At 40.0% G+C, this 26,097-nt stretch overlaps 1 protein-coding gene across 1 annotated transcript in view; it reads right to left on the reverse strand.

Moving 5' to 3' along the window:
* LOC111145030 (thrombospondin type 1 domain containing 7B) overlaps positions 1-26,097 on the reverse strand; it is a 724,800-nt gene that overhangs the window by 355,486 nt on the left and 343,217 nt on the right. Inside the window, exon 9 of the mRNA XM_022499648.1 lies at positions 18,752-18,867. Within this exon, the coding sequence (XP_022355356.1) occupies positions 18,752-18,867 (116 nt within the window). The remainder of the gene's footprint in view (positions 1-18,751; positions 18,868-26,097) is intronic.

Genomic DNA, 26,097 nt, shown 5'->3' on the forward strand with positions numbered 1-26,097 from the left:
CCCTTCAAGAGTTGAGGCTTCTTCATATTTAAAGAAAACTGTGATAAACCGTCTATTCAGTGCTGTCTCGGGCCATGTTCCAAGCATCCGGAGTAGACCTTGAGTGGCTGAAAACCATCTCACATTCCTGGTAAATTAAATTACAATTGCAAGGCAATTTGTATCAACCATTTTCTCGTATCATCGAAGAGGAACAGAAAAGGTGATCAAATACCTTGTTTGCTCAAAGAAGTCTTAGTTAATGCCAGTTATCCCAGCTTACATAAGAAGAGCTCATCCACTCACTTTCAGAAGTGCCTCTGTTTGCATGAAAATTATATGATCACTCTGAAAAAAAGACCACTTCCCTTGCAAATACAAGAAACAAGCACATTTTGTTTCTCACTGCAGCATAGGTTTGCATTTCAAATGTATGAAAAAGGTACACTGCATTGCTGCTCTTAAAATTATCTGTTCAAACGGATCACTGGGCCTTTTTATTTCTTGCCAGAGAATTCTGCTTCAGATAGCAGCCCGTGCATCCGAAGAAGATGGTCCTGTGCCCCAAGCACACTTCTTCATGAATTAAATTAAAAATGAAAGGGAAAGGAAAGTATAGGGCTTACCTGAAGATAACTGACTGGAGTTACGTGATATGTGTTGTTATGATAGAAACATCATGAATGAAAGCTATATAACTAAACAGAAGTGGTATTTAATCAAAGTGAAGCATGAATATAAGGAGAAAACAGCTTTCACTTGGCAAAAATTCCAAATGGTCATTAAGAAGTCTGTTTCTAAGCCAGATCTATGGACAGACAGAGATCACAGTATGATAGTAGACAGCACAACTTTCTTCAACATTAAATCCCCTAGAAGGAACATTCTCTCTACTGACTAATTATACACAAGAGAATGCCCCTCTCTAGTCTAGTCACAACCATTGGTGAGATTTCTTTTTAAGGAAAGGTACAAACCAGGATTCACCACCAGCTCAGCTGTCTCCTACTTAAATCTGGAGAAAGAGATACTGTGACTCTCAGTTCTTGGAGGGAAGCACTTACCACATACAGTGTTGTCACTGTCGTTAAATATTTATCAGGTTTCTGCTCTATGTAGGAGGCGCACCTAGGTGCTGTGCGTGATACTGAAATGTACATACATGCATTATTAAATCTCCCCAGTGAAGCAGAAGTGAAACTTGATGGATGGATAATAATGTAGAAGTTCTCCACAGTTTTATAAGTATTCAGAAATGATAATATAGACTTTGTATACACTATCAAAGCCCATTGATCCACTACACTCTTTGAGGAGAAATGGAAGACTTAAATAGGGCACACCACAATGCCCTAGAAGAAATCTGAGGGGAGAGTTTCCATCTTCTTCTTTTCTAGCCATCTTGGTATTCTAGACAGAAAGCAGATACATCAAGAATAGCCTCCGCCACCCTCCAAAGTTCCCTCCCAGCCTAGACCTCCAAGTACTTCAAAATGAACACTGAGCATATCTATATACCAATGAAATTAAACAAAATTGCAAAGCTTTTCTGCTAAACTTCCTAGGACTGTTGAAAATAAGCTCCAGGATATCCATACACTTCTTTCATTTTAAAATGTTGCCTGAAAAAAAAATGTACTCTATATTCCTAAATGTTCATAATCATCATTCACTTTGCAACAGAGGCCACATTCAATGGCTTTGGCAATGGACAGGACCTCCAGGGCTGATTTCTAATCCTAGCTCATTACTGAATTGCTATATGACCTTGGGCAACACACTTAACCTTTGAGAGCTTCAATTTTCTTGCTTATCCTATGTGGGTAATACTGCTGAGCCAACTCATAGGACACCTGTTAGGAATGCCTAACTAAATTGGATTTAAAGCATTTTGCAAATGTACTATACGTGAGTGCATGTCCACTTAAAGTTCCTTATTCTTTAAAAACACGAACCCTTCATTTCAGATGAAGCAACTCAGGGTTTTATCTGCATAAACTATCTAGGATGGCCATTGCGGCAAATAAACATGCTCTCTCTATGGTACTTACCAAACACTCACTGAAGCCTATGCAATAGTTCTAATTTCTAGAGATTATCTCCAAATTCCTCTACTTGCTATCCTCATCACTGCAGCTCTTAAAACATCTGCAATTTGTAAAGCTGACCTTATCAAATAGTGACCACCTTAGAGTGTGGCCCTTCCTTTCTCTATATATGATAAGTGGAGTCACCCACAACTGATCTTGCTTTTGACTCAACCCACGTGGTCCTTAATGTTTGCTACGTATGAGAATCTCAAGGGATGTTCTTACAAACTCCTAATGCTCCCCCCACCGCCTCGCAACACAAACCGTGTAAATCAGAATCTCGGGTGGGTGGTGCCCAAATATTTGTATGTTAAAAAATCTCCAGGGCAGAGAATCACTGATTTAGCACATTGAAAGCTGGCAAGTCTTATTCTTCCGCTATGTAAAACAGGAAAAAGACAATGCAGCATGCTTAACCAAGCAACAGAAAACAAATGAGCACTAGCTAAATCATTAATGCTCTCAACACATTTTAAAAATGCAACCTGCCCTCTAGCTAAATACATCATAATGGGTATAATTGGAAATGTGTACTATAAATGAGGAGGGTTAACAACACTATTTATAATGACAATTTGCACTTGTCTTTTCTTCTTGCCAACCCGTGCTGAAATGACAGGGATTTATTTTCCCTCCATGCAGAACCCTTTTCATTTTAGCAGATGAAACGTCTAGTGGCTGCTTGCTACACAGATCCCTAATGCATTGCACTCCATCAGCCTTAAGAGTACGGTACTCTGCAACCACACTGGACTGTTTATAGACAGGTCTGAGGGACACAGATGCCATCAAGGTATAAACTCAAGACATAATCCTTATTAGGCATGAACACTGAACCATATATTCATAACAACTCTTTTAAATAATCCATATTACCCTAAATTCTTAATGCTTTATGCCTTCATGGGCATAAAAGGTTGCTATTCCTGCCCAGCATTGTGTTGACAGCTAGAGTACAGAAGGACTTCCAGGTCAAGCTTATGTGTCACAGCATAACGAGGACACAGCACAGGGATATATAACTAGCAACTTCAGACCCTCAGATCCTCTGTTCTTCTCATAGATAAGTGAAGTGTATCACATGGCCATCTGCTTGGCATGCTCAAAAGACACCACCACTCACTCTGGCTCAACCACATGAATCCTGGTTTCTGCAACTTTTTGGAATGTCCCTTCTAGGATGTGTCTACAAGTAAAAAATGGTTTGCATCAATCTAAAGTCTCTTGCTCTTGAAATTCCTTTTTTGGCTTAGTGTTGATGTCATAACTTGACTTAGTATCGGTGAGTCTGTAATATCAGTTAGGTTTGGGAACTTAGGAAAATACTTATCTTCTAGTACCTTGAAAGGAAATAATTAGAAATAATTATTTGGGGCTTTGAAGAAGAAGAATCAGATAATGGAATGTAATTAGTTCAGGGTTTGGAATCTGGTAATATGTAGCAACTGTGTTGGGGCAAGCTAAGAGTATTTATTCTCCCTCTACATCTAGGTAACCCCCCATGCTTGAGACGGAACAGATGGTCACCTCTTTCAAGAAGTCTTTCCTACTCCATCCTCAGCCAAGTAGCCCTCTTCCCATGCTTCCATGCCTCTAGAAAGATCCACATTGCATACTTTTGTTTTCTTGTCTCTCTCTGTTCTCCAGGTCTTGTAGTGCTTAAAACCTAGAAGGCATCTAATAAATGACTGTTGAATAAATAAGGAGATGGGTGCGTGAAAAATCATGACTAGATGAAAATACAGCCATCTACAAATATCTTTTTCTTGAAAGGAAATTTGGAGACATTAGGTTCTACCAGTAAGGCAGATGATATAGCTGGAGAAAATCTGCTGGCACACAGAAAAATGAATGCTGAAGAAGTTTATTTTTAACTCAATTGAAAACATTTATCTTTTTAATTTTGGAAATTTATAAACATATCAAATGAACCCAATATATTCATCCATCAGCTTCAATAATTGCATGGCTATGCTTTTATTTAATCTATACCCCTTCCCTTTCACACACAGCTGGATTATTTCTAAGAATATTCAGATATAACACTAATATTAACCATTTTTGTTCATTCAATGACAAACCTCACTCTGAATGGTGGTATCTGCACTATGTGGAATGAAGCAAGGTTTACTTTCCAGAATATAATCTTCAAAATAATACAAAAAACAACCCAGGCACTTGCCATGATTCATTCCCCTACCAAGTGTTCTGCATAAATCAGCTCAATCCTCATAACAATCCTAAAACACAGTTACTCTTGTTATTCCCATTTTGGAGGTCAGAGAATGGAGGAACAGAGAAGTTTTGTATCTCATCCAAGATTCCAGTATGTAATAAAGAGGACTCGAAACTCAAGAAGTCTGCATCCAAAGTATGTGTTCTTACTGGTCTGTTTTGCTATCCTATGCCTCCAACACTTGAATGTTCTCAGTCAAATGCAAGAAGAATTGCAGTCCAATAAAATGGCAATCCAATAATGACAACTGTTCCCAGGAAGAAAAATTCAAAACCAGTTAGGAACCTGGCCCCTAAAGAAAGCCATAAGCTTACAGGGTCCCAGGCTTGGTAGGGCTCTTAGTTTAATGCTTTGCTACAGCTGTCTTGAAACTTTTAATAATTTATAAACAAGGCATCCCACATTTTCATTTTGCATTGGGCCTTGCAAATTCTGGTGCTGGTCCTGATAAAAACAATGGTGATGTGGGGAATTAACGAGATCCCCTCCATCTTTGTGATCATTTTAAAGCTTGGAAGCATACAGAGAGGCGAGTAGGAAGGGTTTGCTCCATTCCAGAGTTCTGACAGTTGCTTATGGTTCTTATACTCTCTTAGCATTTAAATTCCTTGAGCAGGAGAGAGGGTTTGCATAATCATCCAGTTACGTGAACTCCACAGGATGGGCAAAGAACTCAGTACACACTGGGTCATGAAGACAGGCTATTATATAATGTTCAGTTATGGTAATTTATACAGTTACCTACAATTCACATTTTTTTTATTCAAGAAAACAGATTCTCCTCATTTCTTGCCCAGATAATTGAATGCTCTCATAATTTTCCACTGGTTTCCAATGCTGTCTAACCTCATTATTTTCTGTACTATTTTTTTTTCTAAAACACAAATCAGATTTTATCACACCCATGCTTAAAATTTAAAGTGTCTGTTAGAATTCCAGATAATGTCCAAACTTTTTAGAATGGCATAAATCTTTTCATAAACTGGCTCCTGCAAATCTCTCTAACCCTATTTCTTATCATTCCTCCATATGCATTATGCAACCGAAGCTCCACTAGCTGCTTGTAATTCATTTAATTAAAATGTACTCTCTCGGGCTGCCTGGGTGGCTCAGTGGGTTAAGCCTCTGCCTTCAGCTCAGGTCCTGATCTCAGGGTTCTGGGATCGAGTCCCACATCAGGCTCTCTGCTAGGCAGGGAGCCTGCCTCCTTCTCCTCTCTCTCTCTCTCTCTCTCTCTCTCTACTTGTGATCTCCCTGTCAAATAAATAAAATCTTTAAAAAAAATAAAATAAAATAAAAAAATAAAATGTACTCTCTCGCTATCAAGCATACACACACACACACACACACACACACACCCATCCCCTCTTCTATATTTAAGATACTTGTATTCCATGTTTACTTGGAATTTCCTGATCTACCAAATCTTCACTAGAGTAAGACACCCCCCTCTTTGTCTGCCTAATACTCTGTGCTCATTCCTATAATAAAAAAGATAGGTTTGTGTATTTGAATCCTCTATCAAAAAGCCCCTTGAATAAAGTAACGACATCTTATTAATCTTACTATTACGAGCAATTGGCTGAAAGCCTGGTATACAGTGAAGCCTACAAAAAGTTTACTGAATTACTGATACATTCATCTGTTATCTTTCATTCGATTACCATTTAGGCACTTACTCCGTGGCTACCACTCTTCAGTGTGTTTAAGCAGTGAACAAGATATGGAGCTCACTTTCTAACTGGGAGAATGGTTAAGTGCTATGAGGGAAACGTGTATGAGCAAGAAAGAGAATGGGAAGAGGGGATTTCTAATAAGGCTGTCAGAGAAAGGCTCACCAAGACGTGATATTTGAACTGAAACCAAAATGTTGGGCAAAAAGCATTCAGAGAGAAGAGCATTGTAGGAAGGAGGTACAGCCAGTGAAAGTCTGAACGAGATATAACAAGCTTGGTCAGAAAGGAGGCCAAGGTAGCTAAAAGGAAAAGTAAAAATCACAGTGAAAGGTGGAACAGGGTTTTGCAAAATTTCCTAGTACCAGTCTGTGAGGGTGGAGCCCCCTAGATGATTCCTCCCATGAGAAGGGACATATCCACCTCTACTACACTCATTTCCCAGGATTTTCTCCCTCTTCCCCACTTGTGTCTTCTTTGGGAAAGATGAGGGGCATCTAAATCATGGTTTTGGGAGAAGGAGGTGGACAAATACAGCTCTTCCATCTCTCTCCTTCTTGTTTTTTAGGATTTATCTGCTCATAGAATGCACATATTTTGATCTGTTCTGGGCCATGGTCATCAAATTTTTAGTTGTCCAACATGGGCTGTGACCAGGTGGTTAAGCCTATCTAATTATACAGTTGAGGATCGGCTGATATTTTGATCCCCAACTACTTTGACTAATTCTCAATTGTTTCTAAATTTGGGTGGAGGAAAAAGTGGGTGGGGTAAAGATAGACTTCCTCAAAGTCCAAGACCGAATATGTGCTTCTTGCTCATGTACCATGGTATTTCATGTTCCACGCAATGTAACAATCTACGTTTATTAAACTCCTATTATTTTTCTGCTACAAGAAAGCCTCTCTCTTTCTTGCTCTCCTTCATTCTTACTACACATATACATACAATACACTTCTATCTTTCATTTATAAAACTAATAACTTTATTGCTTGAGCTTGAATACCCATAGATCCTACAGCTTACTCAGGCAAGATGAAATACAAAGTGGAGGACAAGGAGCGAATCGGTGCACACTGAGTAACTACTGCTAAGCTAGCCTCTTCACAAAGGATAAGAAAACCCTAGGAAGTATATTGTCTTACAGACGTTACATGTTATATCTATGTGACAGGTGAGCATACAGAGTCTCAGAGAGGATAACTAAATTGTAGAACACACAGCTAAGGGGCAACAGTAGGAGTCTACCATAACTATGTTATATTCTTTCCACTACACATGAACAAATTAGAGAAAAATTCAAGAAAGAATATAATTAAGTGCTAAACTGAATATAATCAATTTCAGTTCAAAAAGCATTTGGTCATCGAGCAGAAGAGGATATTGTTGGCTCAAGTTAGAAATGAGCACATTTCCCACAGAACCTGTCATTGTACATGTGGTCTATATTCCTACTTTGATTATCATTCATAAGGTCTCTAAATAAAGTTAGGATAAGCGTATTTTAGGTATCGGAGCAAACTAAGTTTAACCTGAAAAGGCCTCAACTGGCAAAGCATCCACAATTCCTAGCATACTCATTACTCATCACTGAAAACATGCCATTCCATGTAACAACTTAATTTTGAGGGAATTTCAAGAAATTAGCAGAATATCCAATGAAGAGTTCTCTATTAGGAAGACTTAAAAGTTGTTTGTCTAGACTATGAGCAATCTACCTCATTTTAAGCATGAATTTAAACAAGATAAATTATTTGACATTCTTATAAAACCTAGAGCTCCAAGTTGACATATTAAGATCCCAGCATTTAGCTCTACCTCTAACCCTAAGCTTCATTGTAGTAAGACAAATTAAATAGTTTATAAATCTACCATCATATTAGCTAATCCAGTGAGTCAAAATTCTCCTTAAACCATACACTAATTTAGAATCATAATAACATAGGATCAAAGCCAAGGAAGTGAAAAATAATTTATTCCTTTACTTGTAGAAAATTATTTAATAAACTTAAAGTTTTAATACCCCATCTAAATCACAACTAATTTATTCTATTTCTTCATAAGAAGTATATTGAAACTTTAAAAATAAACTCCTAATTAGAATGGGTAACTCGATTTCTGAAAGGTAGCTTATTTACCTCTGAAAGCAAAGAGAAATTATATTGTGATGCATTGTATTACCTGCAGAGCATTCTAGAGATAGGAGAAAGAAACCAGCCAGAACTTAAGAGTTTCAAAAGAAAGAGCATTCATATCTGAAGAAACAGGGATTTTTGCTACCAAGGCGAACAATAAATTATTATGAATATACACATGAGCCACAGGATTTATTGATGGTAATGTAGCTTGACTTTTGAATGAGGGAGATTAATAATGCTTTGTAGCAAGTATTAGTTGCAAATGTAAAAGGAAGACGGTGGATCTCAGATATAAAGAGTGGAACTTCATGCACCAAATCTACATTTTTAAAAATTTGCCTGCTTTTGTTTATTTTATTTTGTTTGATATGTTAGTTTACTTTATAAGACAACCAAGACGACACTGTTGATAACAGACTGTTGATAGAAATCCCAGCCTAGACATTTTGGTAAGAACTCAAGTACACACAAACTGCACAATTTGTTTGATAGAAGAAAAATATCTGACTCCAATCATACTCAGGGCGAGAGCTTTCTTTCTCCTTCCAGTTTCTACTCTTCATGAGCGCATAATTCTACTGCATTTCTGTCGTCTGGGGCTTCAGTTTTCCTTTTCTGTATTTCTACCTAATGTAAACGACTCTTCCCAAACCAACTCTGAAGTGAAAGAGGATGGTTTTTGCTTTGGAATCAAGCAGGTAGGTTTCCCCATGCCTCTCCCTGCAGTTCAGCACCTACAGAGTCTGGTTGAAGCAGAAGTGAGGGCATCTGTCAGGTTCTGGATTCTCTTCCAAAGAGCTGAGTTGGATGTTCTAGAGAGGTCAGTCTCAGTGGGGGAACAACCACGGCCCTATCTGAGGGGGAATGCTCCTGCACTCATCTCCTGCTGCCTTTCTGCACACGGTCCCCTTCCCCTTTCAGATGGGTTCTGACCTGAGGGGGCTGGTCCATAAGCTGTTGAAGTGGCTGAGGGCCTGACACACACTGGACCAGCAGATTCTCTTTCTTGTAATCTCAATAAAGAGCCAAAAGGTAACTTTCTGTCCATGTGGAGTGCTTGACTGAAGAAAGTGTGGTAGAGTTGAGCCTGAGACAGCCATTTTGGGGCTCTGTATCTGCTAGTTATGAGCATACAGATTCAGAGAAGGTCCACTATAAGAGGCAGGTCACTAGGTGTACACAGAGAAGCAGAGACAGGAGGAAGTGCACTGGCCCAGAAGCTGAAGAATGAAGCCTCGCTTCCTGTTTGCTTTTCTAGTTTCCTTGAGGTCCATGGGGATATTTTCCCCTTCTTTTTGAATATCTGTGATATTTTCTGTTATCATTTCTCAACAAGCCATTTTAACCTACTATAACTTAAAAACTGGATCCTTGAAAACTAAAATGATTAGAACAATACAGTAAATGCAAATTACACATTTCTTAAATAGTCCATTGTCTAATGGTTAAATTAAATGTCTCCATATAGTTCAAGGGTTCTCAAACTTTAATGTATCTTAGCGTTACTAAGGCAGTTGGTTTAAAAATGGCAGATTTTGAGGGCCCAGTCCTGACCTCAAAGTCAGAATCTCTCAGGATTTTAACAGGCATTCCCAGTAATTCTGAGCTGGGAATGCATGGGCCACACTTTGAGAAATCTGATCAAATTATTGTTTTACTCAGGTGCCTGGGTGGCTCAGTGGGTTAAGTGGCTGCCTTTGGCTCTGGTCATGATCTCAGGGTTCTGGGATTGAGCCCTTCATCAGCTCCCTGCTCAGCGGGGAGCCTGCAATTCCCTCTCCCTCTGCTCCTGCTCTGCCTACCTGTACTCTCTATCTCTGTGTCAAATAAACAAAACTTTTAAAAAAATTATTGTTTTACTCTTGGACCAGTCTGGGCCACATGACCATAATTTTACATTTCAACATTATACCTTTGGGTTTTATTAAAATAACACAAACATAAAATCATGAAACCTTTTATTTCATTTCCAATGGACACACTGCCTCAGTTGGTGTGACCTAGGTTGGAATGTGGAATTGCAGAAAATGCCTTCTGGGAATTACCAATTGAATAGGCTCTGATTCCCATGAGATACTCATATGATTCCATTCAAAATAATAGTAGCACACAGACTGATGGACATAGGAATGAGTGAATTAATGAATGAATGTGTAAACAAATAAACAAAAAAGATGAACCATGTTTTTAACTTGTATGTTTGCCAGGAAGCCAGAGATAAATCTGATTCTTTATGTCCTACATCTTCTGTCACTGACATCACGATGCATGTTCTTGCAGTAAACTACAAAATCACTTATGAAAGAAATTTAGTTGTAAAGGCATATCAACTTTCCTCTCAGCAATTTGCTAGCTTTGCTTAAGCAGGTTGCTTTTAACTGGCATCCATTTATTTGACATGGATTTACTGAGTTCTGTTCTGTCTTAAGTTTATTACTAGGCACTTCTGGGAATGAAAGCAGAAAGGGTTCCAGCCTTCTGGAAAGATTTCAAAGATTTCACGTCCCTTCAGAGACACACAAAACACCTTTACTGATAGTTAGAATGCAAGCAAGTCAGACAGGGTTATGGGACTCAAGAGAGGAATGGTTGCTTCCAGCAGCAGCATCAGGACAAATTCTGTAAAGGCAAGGATTTACACCTTGGTTGGATCTGGGCAAGCAGCAGAGATAAGGAGAAAGAGATCCTAGACAGCAGAATTCTGTTTCTATTTTCTCTCACAGAACTCTGATATTCTACCAAGCACATATTATGATTTGCATCTGCATGCGCATTGGGTAATTGTGGGTTCAATGCCTCCGTTTTCCTATAAGTAGACTCTACCCTCCATGATGGAAGGATCTGTCTCCACTCACCGGTCTGCATATATGCACCTGGTGGTGAGCACTATGGCTAGAAGGCATTGATATTTCAGCAAATGTTTATTGCTGAATGAGTGGATAAGAGCCTAGGCTTCCACGTGGTTTTGCCCTCTATTAGTGTTGCAATCTTGGGTCCTATCCCCAAGCCTCTATTTCCTCATATGTAAAATGGAGTAATAATAGTTCTTTCCACACAGGATTGAGGTAAGAATAGGATAATGCGCACCAATAAATTACAGCTTTTATTAATTTGATAGGAAGAGACAGTGAGATGAAACAAAGACATACCAATATTATAGCCTTTTAGTGATAAGTCTGACCTTGTCTAGCTTTTTTTCCCTATAACTATACAGGCTCACCAGGAAAGGCAATGTGGTAAGTTTAATGTAACCTGGGTATTTTCATCTACCCTTTGCTCTTTTTGGCCCAGGTGACCAGGAGTCCTTCCCTTGACCAATCCTCTCACCTCATCTTTGGAGCAGGCCTAATAGAACAGCTTCCTGTTTCACCAAACTGTCCAATGGTCAATGAAACAGCGCAAGTGAATGCAATGTATGATAGGTCTGTGAGGTGTCATGCCCCTTCATAGGTTTGAGAGTCCTAGGCTCCAAATTCTTGAATTGCTAATAAACAGGCAAAACGAGCTGTGCCTACTGGCAGGAGAAAGAACTTGTGGTGGGATAAAGCAGGCAGGCCCTGGAGTCACAGAATCTGCATTTCACGATGGCTGTGCCTCTGCCATGCATGGCGGCCAACCCTGAACCTGTTACTTCATCCTTCGGAGCTGGGGGCTCCTAACCTCTTTAGCCATATGGAATTACACCCAACTCCTGGGGCCATTGTAGGAAGTGAGGAAAAATCCCAGCCGGTGATGCCGTGAACTCCAGGCCCCTATAGCTGTACATCAATCTCTGGTGCCGAAGAAGAGGGGGCCAGGGCGAAAAGGAAGAGTGCGGACTGAGAACACTTCCTTGTCAGCTCTTATGTAGACTAATATTTCCTCTGAAGTTGAGGTGTAGCTCGCACCAGCCGAGTTCCGACCTCTGAGCAGCAGCTCATGTTGGGAAATGGGCAAGGGGCTCTGATGAAATATTCTTAATTGTTGTTGTTGTTGCCAAACCAATTTCATTTTATTTTTCCCAAATCAAATCCTCCTCATACTGGGTTTTAATAGAGGCTGACAGAAGGTGCCAAATTTTAACTAAAAGCAAAACCAAACCAAACAAAAACAAACACACAAGAGCAAAAATTACATGAAATTAAGAAAATTTTATCCATTATTTTACTTCACCCCTGAATTGAGGGAAAGTGTCTTTTATAGCTTTTATCAGCACAACTCCCCAGTTTGGCAGGAATATGATTGAGAACTGTAATCTCCACAAGCCGAAGTGTTTGTCACTCCTCCTACTAAATTTTTAGGAACATTTATTGAGTACAAGGACAATGTAGTGATATGTGGGCTTTAAATTATAGACTAGGGGTGTCTGGGTGGCTCAGATGGTTAAGCTTCTGCCTTCGCTTGGGTGGTGATCCCAGGGTCCTGGGATTGAGTCCTGCATCGGGCTCCTTGCTCGGCAGGGAGCCTGCTTCTCCCTCTCCCTCTGCTGCTCCCCCTGCTTGTGTTCGCTCTCGCTCTCTCTCGCTCTCTCTCTATCAAATAAATAAATAAAATCTTTAAAAAAAATTATAGACTAAAGAGTGCAAGTCACCCCTGGTGGAGCCTATATAAAAAAAGTCACCTATGCTCTGCATTGGGAGGCTGGAGCTTAGGACATGTATGTGGGATACGCACCTTATTTTATGTATTCAAAAACACTTGGGAATAGATAACATCTAATATTTACAGAGGTCATGACTGAAATTTAGGTTACTTCCTCAAAAAAAGTCATTAGACCATCATAATTCCTTTGACACTATTTTGGGGCCAGTGTCCCAGGCCCAAATCTTGATTACTCAAACACACCAGCTTCCTCATTATATGATGCAAATTAGTACTCCATTCACCACTTCCCAGGTAGACAAAAGCACAGATGGGCCTGTGGGGAGAAAGAAAGAGGGAATCCTGTGTGCTGGAAAGAGGACAGTGAAGAGAGAGGGTGGTGCTAGTTCCCATTCGAATGGGAGAAACTCTGGATTCTAGGATAGGTGACTTTTGACTAATCCAACATTCTAAAAGACCAATATCTTTCCCTCTAATTGGCCTGGATCAACTAAACAATGTGTTAATGCTATGACTTCATCTTTATGGAAGCAAAATCTTTAGGAATTAGAACCAGTTGTGGGAAAGATGCAGAGTTCATATATTCATTCATTCAACAACAACTGCTGAATGCCCTTCATGTCCCAGACATCGTGCTAAGCACTGCAAGTTCATAAATGAAATCAGAAGACAACAGCCCTCTAGATGTTATCGTCTTGTCCAAGAAAAACCCGGACACGGAAACAAGTGCCATCATACTGACACAGGGGGTCTAGATGATGTTGCAGGACACCAACATAATAAAGACAAGTTCCCTGTTCCTAAGGAACTTACATTCCGCTACTCCTAATAAATCTCCATGTACATGACATTCTTTTATGCGCCCTAGTTTCAGTTAATCCTTATAACCACTGTAGGAAAGAGATGCCAATATTATCTCATTTAAGACAGGATGAAACTGAAACACAGCAAGTTGAAAGGGAGTCTGAAATGACTTATGTGTCAAAGATGGGACTTGAGAGTCCATGCTCTTAACTGCTGGACCACACCATCTAGGCAGTTTAAAAAAAAAAAAAAAAAAGTACTCTCTTTGATAGTGAAAACCTCAAGACCTATCTCTAGGAGGCTTGACACAGGAACAAAGGTTACCACCAAATGAAGTTTCCTACAATTCCCTGCAGCAATTTGCCTTTGCCCATCCTGTTTCCATGACACTGCTCTCCAGCTTGTCCCTTAGAGATGAAAGTTCAAGGAGCTCCCTCAGCCTTTAATTATTGATACTGACAAATAATTAATCATTAGCTCTGTGGTTTCTAGGAATTCATAAAAGGAGCTATTTTGAATATGGTACATTTTATCTTCCAGCCCAATAACTACATATTTACCCTTCAATAGAAGTGGTAGACACATCTGGGAATTATTTCAAAATAATCCATGGATTGGGTGATAGAAAGGGGGATGCTGGTAGCACAGGGAAAACAAGAGCACGGGAAAACAAATAAATTGACGATTGTTTTCACTTGGCGATGGTTACACAAGAGAACGTTCTAGTAATCATTAATATTCTGTATTAACATTGTACTAATTTATGTATGTCTGAAACTTCATAAAATTCAGCACTAGAAATATAAAGTAAGCCCCTTTAAAGATAACCTGAGAGAACTCCTGGAAAATCAGTACTGATCTGTGACTTTAAAGTAAAAACATGAAGCATGATGATTACAAGAGCAGTGGCCAAGATAATTCCCAACCAAACCCAAACGAACAATTATCGGTGATCTCCTACATTTGGTTAAAATGTATGTGACGGCATGTTGCACCATATAAAGCATTTAATGAGTATTTCTCATCCTTACCACTTTCGGAGTCACTTGAGGAAACTTGTAATTTGCAAATGTCCCTTCAGCATGGAGAGATTCTGACTAACAAGGGCTAGGGAGAGTCTTGGACATCCGTGCATTGAAAAACAAACAAACAAACAAAAAACTGCACAGGGCTGAGAACCTCTACAATAAGAAAACAGGTGTTGTTATTAAGCAAATACCATTGGCTACTTCAGGCAGGAATTGCTCCATAGGCTGAAGGAAGAATAAAAGAAAACAGCAAGAAAATTACCAAAGACTGGTACTTGATCCTTCGGTGTATTTATTCCTGACACTTAAAAATCAGAGAGGCCACAACTGGTCCACAGCTTGACAAATACCTGATTTGCGTAGAAAAGTGTGGGACTATCATTAAGCATTTAAAGAGAGACACATTTGAGGAGGAGAATGATGGCAGGAGCAGTGGCTGGCTACTAGCTAGAGATGTTCATAGCTTGAGAATACTTTAAAGTCCTAGGATTTAGTTCAGGAAGCCAGCCAGGGCCAAATAAAAGCTGACACAACTCATCCATTGCTAAGGCACAAATCGCTCCCACGCTCAGGTCCCCGAAGCCACCTTGGCTCTCTGAGAGGTTTCAAATGGATTTGGCTGGAGGTTCCTATTAACCCAGTGATTCCCTGATCGTATGAAAAGCCTATTAAATCATAGTGTCTTGGAGTAGAACTCAAACATAAATTAAAAGTGTATTCTAGAGATCTAAAGGTGATTCCATTATGCAGCCAAATTTGGGGACTGTGAACATAAACTTGGTGAACCAATCTGAAACCACAGCTGCAAAAAAAGAGTTCCTCCTTCCTCATGAGCCGAGGTTGTCACCTGCTCTGGCCCATGTTTCTCCTGATTTCTCAGTTTAGGTTAAACCACTCCTCTTCACCCCACACCGTACCTTACCTGTGTCCTCACCTGCTGATTTGTTCCTAGGCTATGCTTCTCACTTTACAACTTCGACCGTGTCTTTGCCTTGCTCAAAAATTTCAAATGAACCCTACTCTGTCCTGGAGCCTCATAACCAAAACATAGTTATTGTCTGGGAGCTTACAGAAAGGTACAATTCCAGGCCACATCTGGGTCTATTAAATTAGAATCTGTATTTACTAAGATCCCCAGGGGATTTATATGAGCATTTAAGTTTGAAAGGTATTATTCAAGAACACCATTCTCCAAAGTATATTTTGAAGGACACTCTCAAGGACAGAGAGTATCCTGCTTAGATTCAAGGTCACACCATTCTCTCTCTTTACAGGACATCGGTCCATTCAAAAAGTAGTTATTGAGTGACAACTATGTCCCATACTGTGTTGGGTTTAGAGGATCCAGCAGTGAAGATGACAGAAGTAGTCTCTGCATTCATGGACTTAGAGCAAGGGCAATATTGACATGGAAAGATAACTATGGGGATATCATAAAAGGGGATGTGCAGGATGCCCTGGGATGATCTAGTTAATGAGGTATATTGGGGACAGCCTAACACATCTGGGAGATCTGGAACATGAGAAAAGCATTCCTGGGGAAAGTCTGCTAATGCAGGTCCCTGTGAATGCACAGGGTCAAAAGAGGAGGGGCATCTGAATACAGTGTCAGCTTCAAACACAACAGGTGCAAAGGCCCAGAGCAACTACAGAAACGCTTGCCCAGTGCTTACTCCATGCAAGGCAGGGATCTAGGTGATTGTCATATATGTAGCTGTGACTATTAACCCTGTTGATAAACAAGGAAAACTGAGGCACAGAAAGATGAAGTAATGTGTCCCCATCACAGAACAAACTTTGAAACTCATCCCTGCCCACGGGGCTCCAGCGTCGTGTTCTTAGCTGTCACACTCTACGACGGCTGAGCTGGGAAGAACATAATACATTCAAGAAGCTGCAAAACAGACAGTATGCCCGGAGTTCAAGCAGTGTTTGTTCACAGACTTTTGTTTGTTGTTTTGTTTTTAAATCATCAGAAGGAGAGTGCATTACCATTCAGGAGCAGCTACTTACAACTCACATTTGGGGGGCCATCCCAAAGTGACCGAATCAGAATTTCTAGCTATGGAGCTGAAAATCTGCATTTTAGTAATGCTTCTAGATGATTCGGAAACAATAAAGTCTGAGGACCACAGGTTTAGAGGTACCATTTCCTTCAGTATTCTCCTCCTACTCATAGCCCCCCCTAATTAACCCACAGTTATTTAATAATATACTGGCCCCAAGGTATAAACTAAACGAGGGTAAATAGGATTGAAGTGGAAAGTTGGAATAAATCTGAAAATTGAATCTTTGCTCCTCCAGGTCCCCTGGCTGCCGGGCTGTGAAAAGAATTACCTAGGCTTGAAAAATTGGAGGCAAAAAAAAAAAAAAAAAAAGACCACAGAGGCTTAGAACTATTTTCATTACAATGCCAACTATTTAAATAACTAATTGAATCTCTGGAAATTGAAGTAAAATTTAAAATTGCTGGAAGAGCAATTATTTCCCATGCTCTCTGATTCCTCCATCCTTAGCCAGTGCGGGAAGGCTCTCAGGCAACAGAGAATTTTCTTGAATGTAGAGTACATGCAAGAGCTGCAGCCGAAGTAATCTCTGGCCACTAGGGCGCACTGGCTCAACAAAACTAATGTGCCTCCCCCAGCGTCAGGGGACCCTGACAGCTCCAACACCAATATCTGGTTGCCAGGGGATGTTCTGTTAATTCAGTCTTTCCCGTAATCACTTAACAGAGGAATTATGCTAATCTCTCATGGGGAAGAAACTAAAAGAAATAACCGAATCTCAATAAAACTCCTTCATCATAGCTTATTGTATTTTCCTGCATTTTCCCAATATTTATCTTTACTTATCTTTGAATGCCTTTTAAATGTATTCCCATTAAAATTCCGAAAGTCAGCCTCCTAGATGCTGCCTTTCAAATGGTTCAGAGAGATCATAGCTTTTCTGTCCTGCTCTGCCTAGAAGCGGCATGACCTTGCCCATTCAGCTCACTTACTTTATATCCCCATTCAAGAAAGTAAGTTTGGAAAAGTGTCTGGAGGAGACTGTTATTTTTATTCCTCAAAAAATCAGAAAAATATTCTATTGTATTTTTCAAGGCTATTTCATATCCCAAATATTCATTTTAATGCTATCCATAAGGAAGCTCACTGGATACAACCATATTAATTCTGTGACAAAAGAACAGTACGAAGATGAAATGGCACAGGTTATGAAAACCTTAAACAGGTTCCCCAATATCACAATATAAGACACTGATGGGGACAATGTTCTGTAGCTGCCACTATCCCTTTACTGATCACTGAGAGGGCATTTGATGTGTCAGGGGCAGAACTATGTCAATGTTGGTCATCTTTTCACATCACACCCATGACAGCGTGTGACACAAAAAATGTGGGGCATCCTGGATGCTCAGGGATGGAATTTCCCAAGGAAAGGTGTGAATGCTCTCAATCTCTGGGGAAGGTTCTCTCCCCCCAGAACTGCATGCAGTGCTTCCTGCCCCTTCCTCCAGGAGGCTAGTACAGCCTGAGAGGACATGACTACCCAGAGGAGGCTAGGATGTGTGTGGGGGGTACAATAAACATTTCTAAGAAAGAGGGTCATTTTACCAAAGTGCTCCTGTGTGTTTTTAGGACGTAGTTATTAAGTATCCCAGATCGTTGCCTTCCAAACACACCCAGGTATATAAAGTATCACCATTTATAATAAAGAAACACAAATCTTATATTGTCAATTCCTACACATATTCAATGCTTTTTACATATCTGCCCTTGTTCTTTCATAGGCTTATATTTATCAGTGATGTAAGCACAATGCTTAAGGCCCTACAGGCTAATAAAGATGCCTCTAGTCAGACTCGCAGCACACAGGAGCCACAAAGAAATGGTGTCAGTGATGAGGCTTTATAAGGAACCACATGTGTATGGCTGTACAAAACACCGCAGCAGGGTTCCCAGAGGATGAGCACTGCTGCAAGGCCCTCCGGGGATGTTATGGCATCTACTAACGGAATATGTTTTCCCTGCCAAGTCCTGATGGATCTGGAAATCCAAGACTTCATTTACAAGTTTTACCAACCGTGTTTGCCGTGTGTGCCAGGGGGACATGCAAATGGAAAAGAAGGATGCTCACATTCTACAGTCTCTCATTTATTTAGCAGTAGGGGAATACAATTCAGGTGGTAGGAAGAAAAGCACTAAAACCAGAATGCACCGACCTGGTTGGCAGGACCTCGGGCAGGGCGTCCACTCACTGAAAGCTGTCACAATACAGTCTTTTTTGCACGGGAGAAGGCAAGGACGCACTGTTTCGGGCCGAGTTGAATCTGGACATCTGTCAATGTGAAGACACAATATCAATGCCTCTTGGAAGAAGTAAGTGGTTTAGCGGAGAACTATAGGATTTCAGAACAGAACACATGGAGGCCCTGATGTTCCTTCTATAGACAAGGAAGAGAGAGCCAGGAGGCTGCTTGCCCAAGAGCTCCCAGCCAGAAGCGAGTCGAAGGCAATGTCAGCTCTCTTGACCTAAAGACCAAAATACTTTCCACTCATCCAGGAAAAAAGCAATCCCTGAAACTAAGAAAGGAAATGCCTTCACCAGAAAGTGTCATCATCAGCATCAATTCAAAATGACTTTTTTTTTTTTTCAGAATGAATATATCTGATGTATTTTTTGAAAAGCATTTTATTCAGGGTAATATATCAAATCAGTGATATTCTACAAAAGGAATAGGAAAATACAAGCCAATATATGAATATATGACCATACTGGGAAACAAAAATTATTGAAAACCATGTAAATGTACTCTACCTCTTTGATAATGGTACAGAATTTTAAAATATTTAAGCGATTGGCAGGTATCTCTTCAGAACATGTAAAGTGATGAGCAAAATACGACAGATGGCAAATGTCAAATATACTAACTAGCATTAACTAGAGAAACACTGCAGTTCCATTATTTTGCTAATAATAAATGCTCTCACTTGGGAGGAAAATCTACAGTCAATTGATTCATAATCACTTGGAAGAACTAAAGTCTCAGAAAATGGCAATCAAGACTTTGTTTGTTTTCTTGCCTGCTTACTTGTTTTATGAACACAGAGGGCTAAAAACTACATTATCTTCTAAGACTGTGATGTGCCAAAAAGTAAAATAGGAAAGCACTCAGCAATGTATATTTGCATTTTAAATTCTGTCCCCAGAAGTTCCTCATAAAGCACATAAATGCCCTCTGGGTAAGACTTAACAGCATGAGCTCTGGTATTAAATAGGCAGCGCTGAGTTAAGGGCTTTGGCTAGCTTCTTTCATTTATTCCTAATGACAACAGTGAGGAGTAGTAGAACCTTCATTTTTACATGATAAACTGAGGCACTGGAATAATCATCAATGGACCCAAAGCCACATGGGGAGAGACCATTTGAGAAAACTTATGATAGGGAAAACAAAAACAAAACACCAGTGTAGCAAGTTCAGACAATCAACAGACCTTCTTGAAGGCAGAAGAGAAAATAGAGGAGATAAAGTTAATGCGGCAATAATGAATTAAAAAAAACAAAACGCAGAGAGCTGATGAAAGAATGACAGTTCAGGTGAAAAGTCCACCAACTGAATACAAAATGACGAACGTGACAACGCAAAGGCTGTCCAGTTTTTAAACATCAAGAAAAAGTAAGAGAATAGGCAATAATGGATGTGGGAGAAGAGGAAGAAAGATTTGTCATCCAAGAATCTGGCTGACATCAAACTCCATCAATTTAGAGAATGATCAAAATGAAAACATTTTCTTGGTTTCAAAACTTGAAAAACAATATATAAGCCAAACGTGGAAGACTGAACTTGACCATGGAACAGAACGTACATGCTATCATTCGGGCCACCATCAGGTAAAGACACCATGGACAAAGCAGGGGGGATGGAAGGCGAGGGAGACAAGGAGCGGAGGCTTGGATGTGCTTATCTGACAAAGCCCGCGGGCCGAGTGATGATCTAAATATAAATGAAAACAGAAATAAAGTTCTAAAAAGATCAATCAAAAGTACTATTGCAACCTACTCACAGAACACCAACAATCTGGGATTTGAGACAGGACTTGATGTAAATGGGCTAAGGTTCATTGTTTTCATGAGAGGGAATCAAGGAACGGGCATTTTAAATCGATAAGTGAGGACATGTATGAATGACGTGTGGGAAATGTATCATCTAGAGTTAAGAGGTAAACATGAGAAAGGGAAGAGAATGAAAAATATACACTTGTGTTTGCTTGTACTGACATAAAGATACAATGGATGGAGAGAAGACACTATAAGTGGTTGCCAGTGGCAGGACAGGGGGCAGGGAGAGAGGGGTGGGAGCAGGGCTGGAAGCATCAGATCAGGCTTCTCTTTGTTATATATTTCTCCTTGCATGTCATTATGACTTGTGAACCATGTGAAGGCTTACCAAGTCAAAACAGAGAGAGAGAGACAGAGACAGAGAGAAAACAGAACAACTGTTAAAATGTAGTTGTGATTGTGTTTGAGATGTGGGATACTAAAGGGAGCAGGAGATGGGTGGGACCTGTTGCTGGTCGTCGTTAGTCTCTCTGATTTTACTTCTTCTATGGACTATATAACACTTGGATAAAAATGGAAAATGGAGACACTCACAGAAACAGAATTGTTCAATAAATTATTATTGGCATTATTATTAATCATCCTTAGCATATGCAGAAATGCCGTCTATCAAAGAGATCAACTCAATAAACAAAACAAGAGGAAGAAGAGTGTCTTTGTGCGAATATAGTGTTACTTAAACAAGCTACTCGGGTAAGGAAAATTTATGTCATACTTTACTAGAGATAGCAAAAGCCACTAAAACCATTCCCAAGTCCTTTATTCACGCTCTGAGATCTAGTAAAATTAAACTGAGCTGTTGTTTATTCTAACTCCTCTCCAACAGTGCCTGGTGTATGGCTGGAAATGAAAGTGTGACTTGAGCAACACCAGCTTCCCTCATGCTCAGTGGGGCAGCAGGGGCCCCATGCCCAACCAACCACTTCGAACTCACTCATCCATGGGCAACATAGCCCGGAAATATCTGTGGCGCTGGCTTCGGGCTTTCTGGAGAGGGAGGCTGATCCTGCAGGGATTTTGCTCACGTCAGTTAGGAGTAGGTGTTCATTTCTTTTAGGGAACAGACACTGCCTACGTGATTTACCCCTGATTAGCAACACTCACAATAAACACTTGCTGTGCATAGTACCCACTCTTCCTAATACAGCCCCTTTCTCTCTGCATGTTCTTCCCTTCAGTCCATAAGAGAGAAACAGTATCATCTCCTCAGTGGCAAAGATCAAGCTGAGGTTATTTTGCTTTTATAGAGGCCATGAGCTGGAACGTGATTTCTGGTCAGACAGGAGCCAAATATTCTCTTGTCAGTGAAAACGGTTTTTTAGTTCACTTCTTTTGCCAGTAAGGTTGACCTTTTCTGCAGGGGTTCAACTTCCTCTTGCTTTCCATTCACATGATGTCTACCCCTTCAAGAATCATCATATTTCTCATATTCATAAATTTCTTCATAGTCTTCAAAAATACTCTCTTTGACCATTAGCAACATGTGTGCCCCCCACTTCCATACAGGAAAAACTGTAAGGTTTATTTTCTGTGTTGTTGTACAGACGTTGACCAAAAAAAAAGGCTTTTGACCACTTCATGCTGTTCGAGTGTGTGTGTGTGTGTATGTGTGTGTGTCTGTCTGTCTGTCTATGTGTGTCTGTGTGCCTGTTTATGCATGCACGATACATAAACTAATTTTTAATTTGATGGTGGAACTCCATCTTATATTATATCTTCAAAGTGCCATATTTTAGCTCAGTGTAAATATTTAATAACAGCAAGTGAATGATTGAATAGTATTCAATGTTATTGGAGCCTGAAGATAAATAAATCCCTGGAGATATTAGGCTAATTCATCCGGCCATTTCCAAAACAAAATTAAAGCCTTAAAACCTAGGGAAACATATGGATTCACTTTTTAGTTAGTAAACAAAGCATGGCACCTTAGCTTTTGTCCTAATTTATACTTCCTAATTTCACGTAATGCTCAGACTCTAGATTGGCAGCGCGCTCAATAAAAGGATGAGTGTATTTCATTTCAGCACATACATTTCCTTGGACCAGCACTGGAATGCTCTATAACTCTTATCTCGTTGTCGCCCCATAGCCTTTGGATCCTTATAAGCACTGTGCTAAAATGCATCAAACTGAGGTACAAAGACCGGCCATTTTTTAGTTACGCCTCCATAATCAAGATGCAGAAACAATGCTCCATTTCTTTGATCAGTCCTCCTACCCAGGAACCAGTGAACGTCTCAGTCAGCTATTGGGGCAAACCTGCCAACTCTGTCAACATTAAATGTTTAAACGGAACTCTGTATTATTCTATCTTACACAATGGCAGGTGTTTCGCATTAAAGGCAGAAAGTGCCTTATCAGGACTTTCGGAAGGCTCCAAATTGTGTGCTTTTAATCTTTTTTAATATTATTTTTTGTACACTGCAACTGAAAAAAAATAAAAAAACAATGAATAGTGAAACAAAACCAAACAAAACCCCAGAACTATCCCAATGAGCTCTCACTTCTGTTCCACTTCTGCCCTGGCTAGTTTTCATTTTCTGATATGATCAGTTCTATTACTCATACAATGGTAACAGTCTCACCTATACAACTGAATAGAAACCAAACACCAAACCAGGGAAGCGAGAACTTGCAAAGAACAATGCCTCCCAGTGCAGTGGGCTTGGAGATAAAACACATTATATGAGCCCATCCGTTCCCTGGAGAGTTGCTTCCTTCTCCCCTGAAAGCCCCTCCTTCTTTAGGATGTTTCCTTCTCCTTTGCTACTCCTATTCCCATACCCCCACCCCAAGGATTTCACAAATGGCAGGGAATCTCTTTCCACTGCAACAGCTTTCACATAAAAAAGAACAAAAATAGACATTTTTCCAAAGGGCAGAGTAAAATATATTTTCTATTGATGATAGTTTCACTATCTCACTATGTGCTTCACTGGACACTAGTTATTAATTTCTTAGCTCAATTAATGTCCTTAACCTAAAAGTTTCTAATAAATTTTACTCAAGTCAATTCAGGTTCCTCATATTTAGCAGGGCTGTTTGGAGACATACAGTAAGAATTCAACCTAAGTTGTTAAGTCTCCAGCTTCATTAGCAGTGTAAAAAGTAATCAGCAATGCCTCTGTGTGTGTGTGTATGTGTGTGTGTATGTGTGTGTGTGTGTATGTTAGGGAAAATATCTGTACAGTTCATTTTTTGTGATGGTAAGCCGAGCAGAACTAGGGGTTATTCACAATAATGGCATGTATGTGCTCAGACTTTTACAAAAAAACAAGAACTGTCATTTGAAGTAATTATAAAAATAGAAAAGGGGCTCCCAGATCATATAATCCAAATTCTCATGTCCAAATAGTCCTTTAAATGTGACAATTTATTTGGTGTTGCTCTTAATTCTAATGTCCCTTTGCTAAGGAATAAACAAACCGTATTCATATCAAGTAGATTTTTCCTGTTCTGGTTTAGAGCTGTAAAGTTTGTGTCAGGGAGAAGATCAGACATCAGGCATGCCAAATTGTCTCATCATGATAAGGAATAATAGTCTGCTGCATTTTATATGTAGAGTTTACTACCATACCTAAGCCATATTTAATTTTATTTGTATATTCAAGCTGATATTTCATGCATCCTTTTTAAGCAGCTGAAAATTTACACCATAAAAATGAACATTATCAAGGCTGCAACTCAGACCAAGATAAAAGAAATTCTCATGTCTTCATAATATCTTTATAAGCCTTTTAGGATTTTACCATAACCCCACGACTTAGATTTTCACCTGAGCCACATGATATGTAAAACATTTTTGTCCACGTTTGGCTATAACTCTCACTGATTCGATCAGTCCACGCAGTGTTACGCATACCAGGAAAGTTGCAAAACACAACTGACATAATTTGATATTCCAAAGAACAGAACAAGCAATGTAGAGTCAGGTCTAAAGCAGAAATAATATTTATGAATTAATAAGAGTAGAAGGTCATACATCTGATCTAGTCATTACTCTCTACGGCAGTCCCCTTTGCCAAAATGTAGGATGGTAGATCACGTAATTTTTCTTGAACAAAGGAGAGACCTCAGCTTTTCTCAATCTTCTGCAATTCATACCCAATCCTTGTTAAACCCCGTAACTTTCCTACATATCAATCTTGTTCAGTCCTGGATTCCAGCCATTTATGGTACACTAACTATATGTCAGACATTGTGTTAACATGTGGGGTTGCAGCAATTAAGAACATCCAACTCCAGCCCTCTAGAAGCCACCCTTGGAGAGAGAGAAAGAGAGAGAGAGAGAGGGGAGGTCTTCTGGACTATGTTTCACTGCAAGTCATATCATCTCCACTTGCATCTGCACAGCCATCAGCTCACAGGTTGCTCCAACCCCAGCAGGACCTGGCCAGTCAGCACTACTTCTGCCATCAGTGGTTCACTTCCCTCCACTGAGCTCCTACGACTTTCCTCACACAACTATTGTGGTTTCCATGCCAGTTGGGATAAGCCCCACAGCCTAGTATCAAGGTGCCCCAAGGTGAAATTAATCAGGTGTTTTGAGTTGCCTAGGACAGCAATGCAAACTGGATAGAATTAGAGAGAAGAGCAAATGTGTCTGCCCACGTTGCCAGGAAGGGTAGGGTTATCTTCAAAAGGATGGGTCAGGGCTTGATGCTGCCAAAAAATGTTCTCCTTCAGTTTCTGCTTCTTTCTGAGCATCATTTCCACTCCCTTTGCCTGCTTTTTCTTCCAGGACCATGCCTATGGCAACTGTCAATTCATATACTTAGAGCCTCATGACCAGAATGAAAAGAAGGTTTCATTTTCCCAATTCAGAAATTCCCAGAGAAAAGTTCTAAGTGGCCTTGTTTGTGACACTAGACAAAAGATTGAGCATGCCCATCCTGGGGATATATCACTTCTGTGATGGCGGTGGGGTCTTCAACCACAAGGAAGAGCCTAGTTGAAACAAGCCATGAGGAAATCTCCATGGACAGGACGGTTACCCAGTCACTGTACACTTCATAGTCCCTTACAGTTCCTTTTCCACAAGGCTTCCCACATGGACTGAGGAAAAGTCACACCTCCTCATTTGGTCTAGTGATAAAACTCCCACAGCTGAGTTCTCTGCCTAATTACTCTTTTCCTCTATCACTTGCAATTGTCCCTGACCCTTTTTGCTATCTATATCCTAGTTCCCACATCCAAATTATTCTACTACTTTTGTTTTGTTTTGTTCTTTAACTGTCTATCTTCAGGCGCAGAGTCTAACATGTATGGGATCACAACGTACTTACAGGCATGAATTAGTCTATTCAAATGGCTATATGGATTTATTGCCCACTGTGTAAGAGATCAACGGAACCCATCAGCGAGTGTTAACACAACCCTATCCTTTCAAAGTGGAGAACTTAGCCTCACATTGACCTAGTCTTTACATGATTGAAAAAAACACCAGAA

Source organism: Enhydra lutris, unplaced genomic scaffold (genome assembly GCF_002288905.1).
Source record: "Enhydra lutris kenyoni isolate GAN:26980312 unplaced genomic scaffold, ASM228890v2 scaffoldscaffold1, whole genome shotgun sequence".
Classification (NCBI taxonomy): domain Eukaryota; kingdom Metazoa; phylum Chordata; class Mammalia; order Carnivora; family Mustelidae; genus Enhydra; species Enhydra lutris.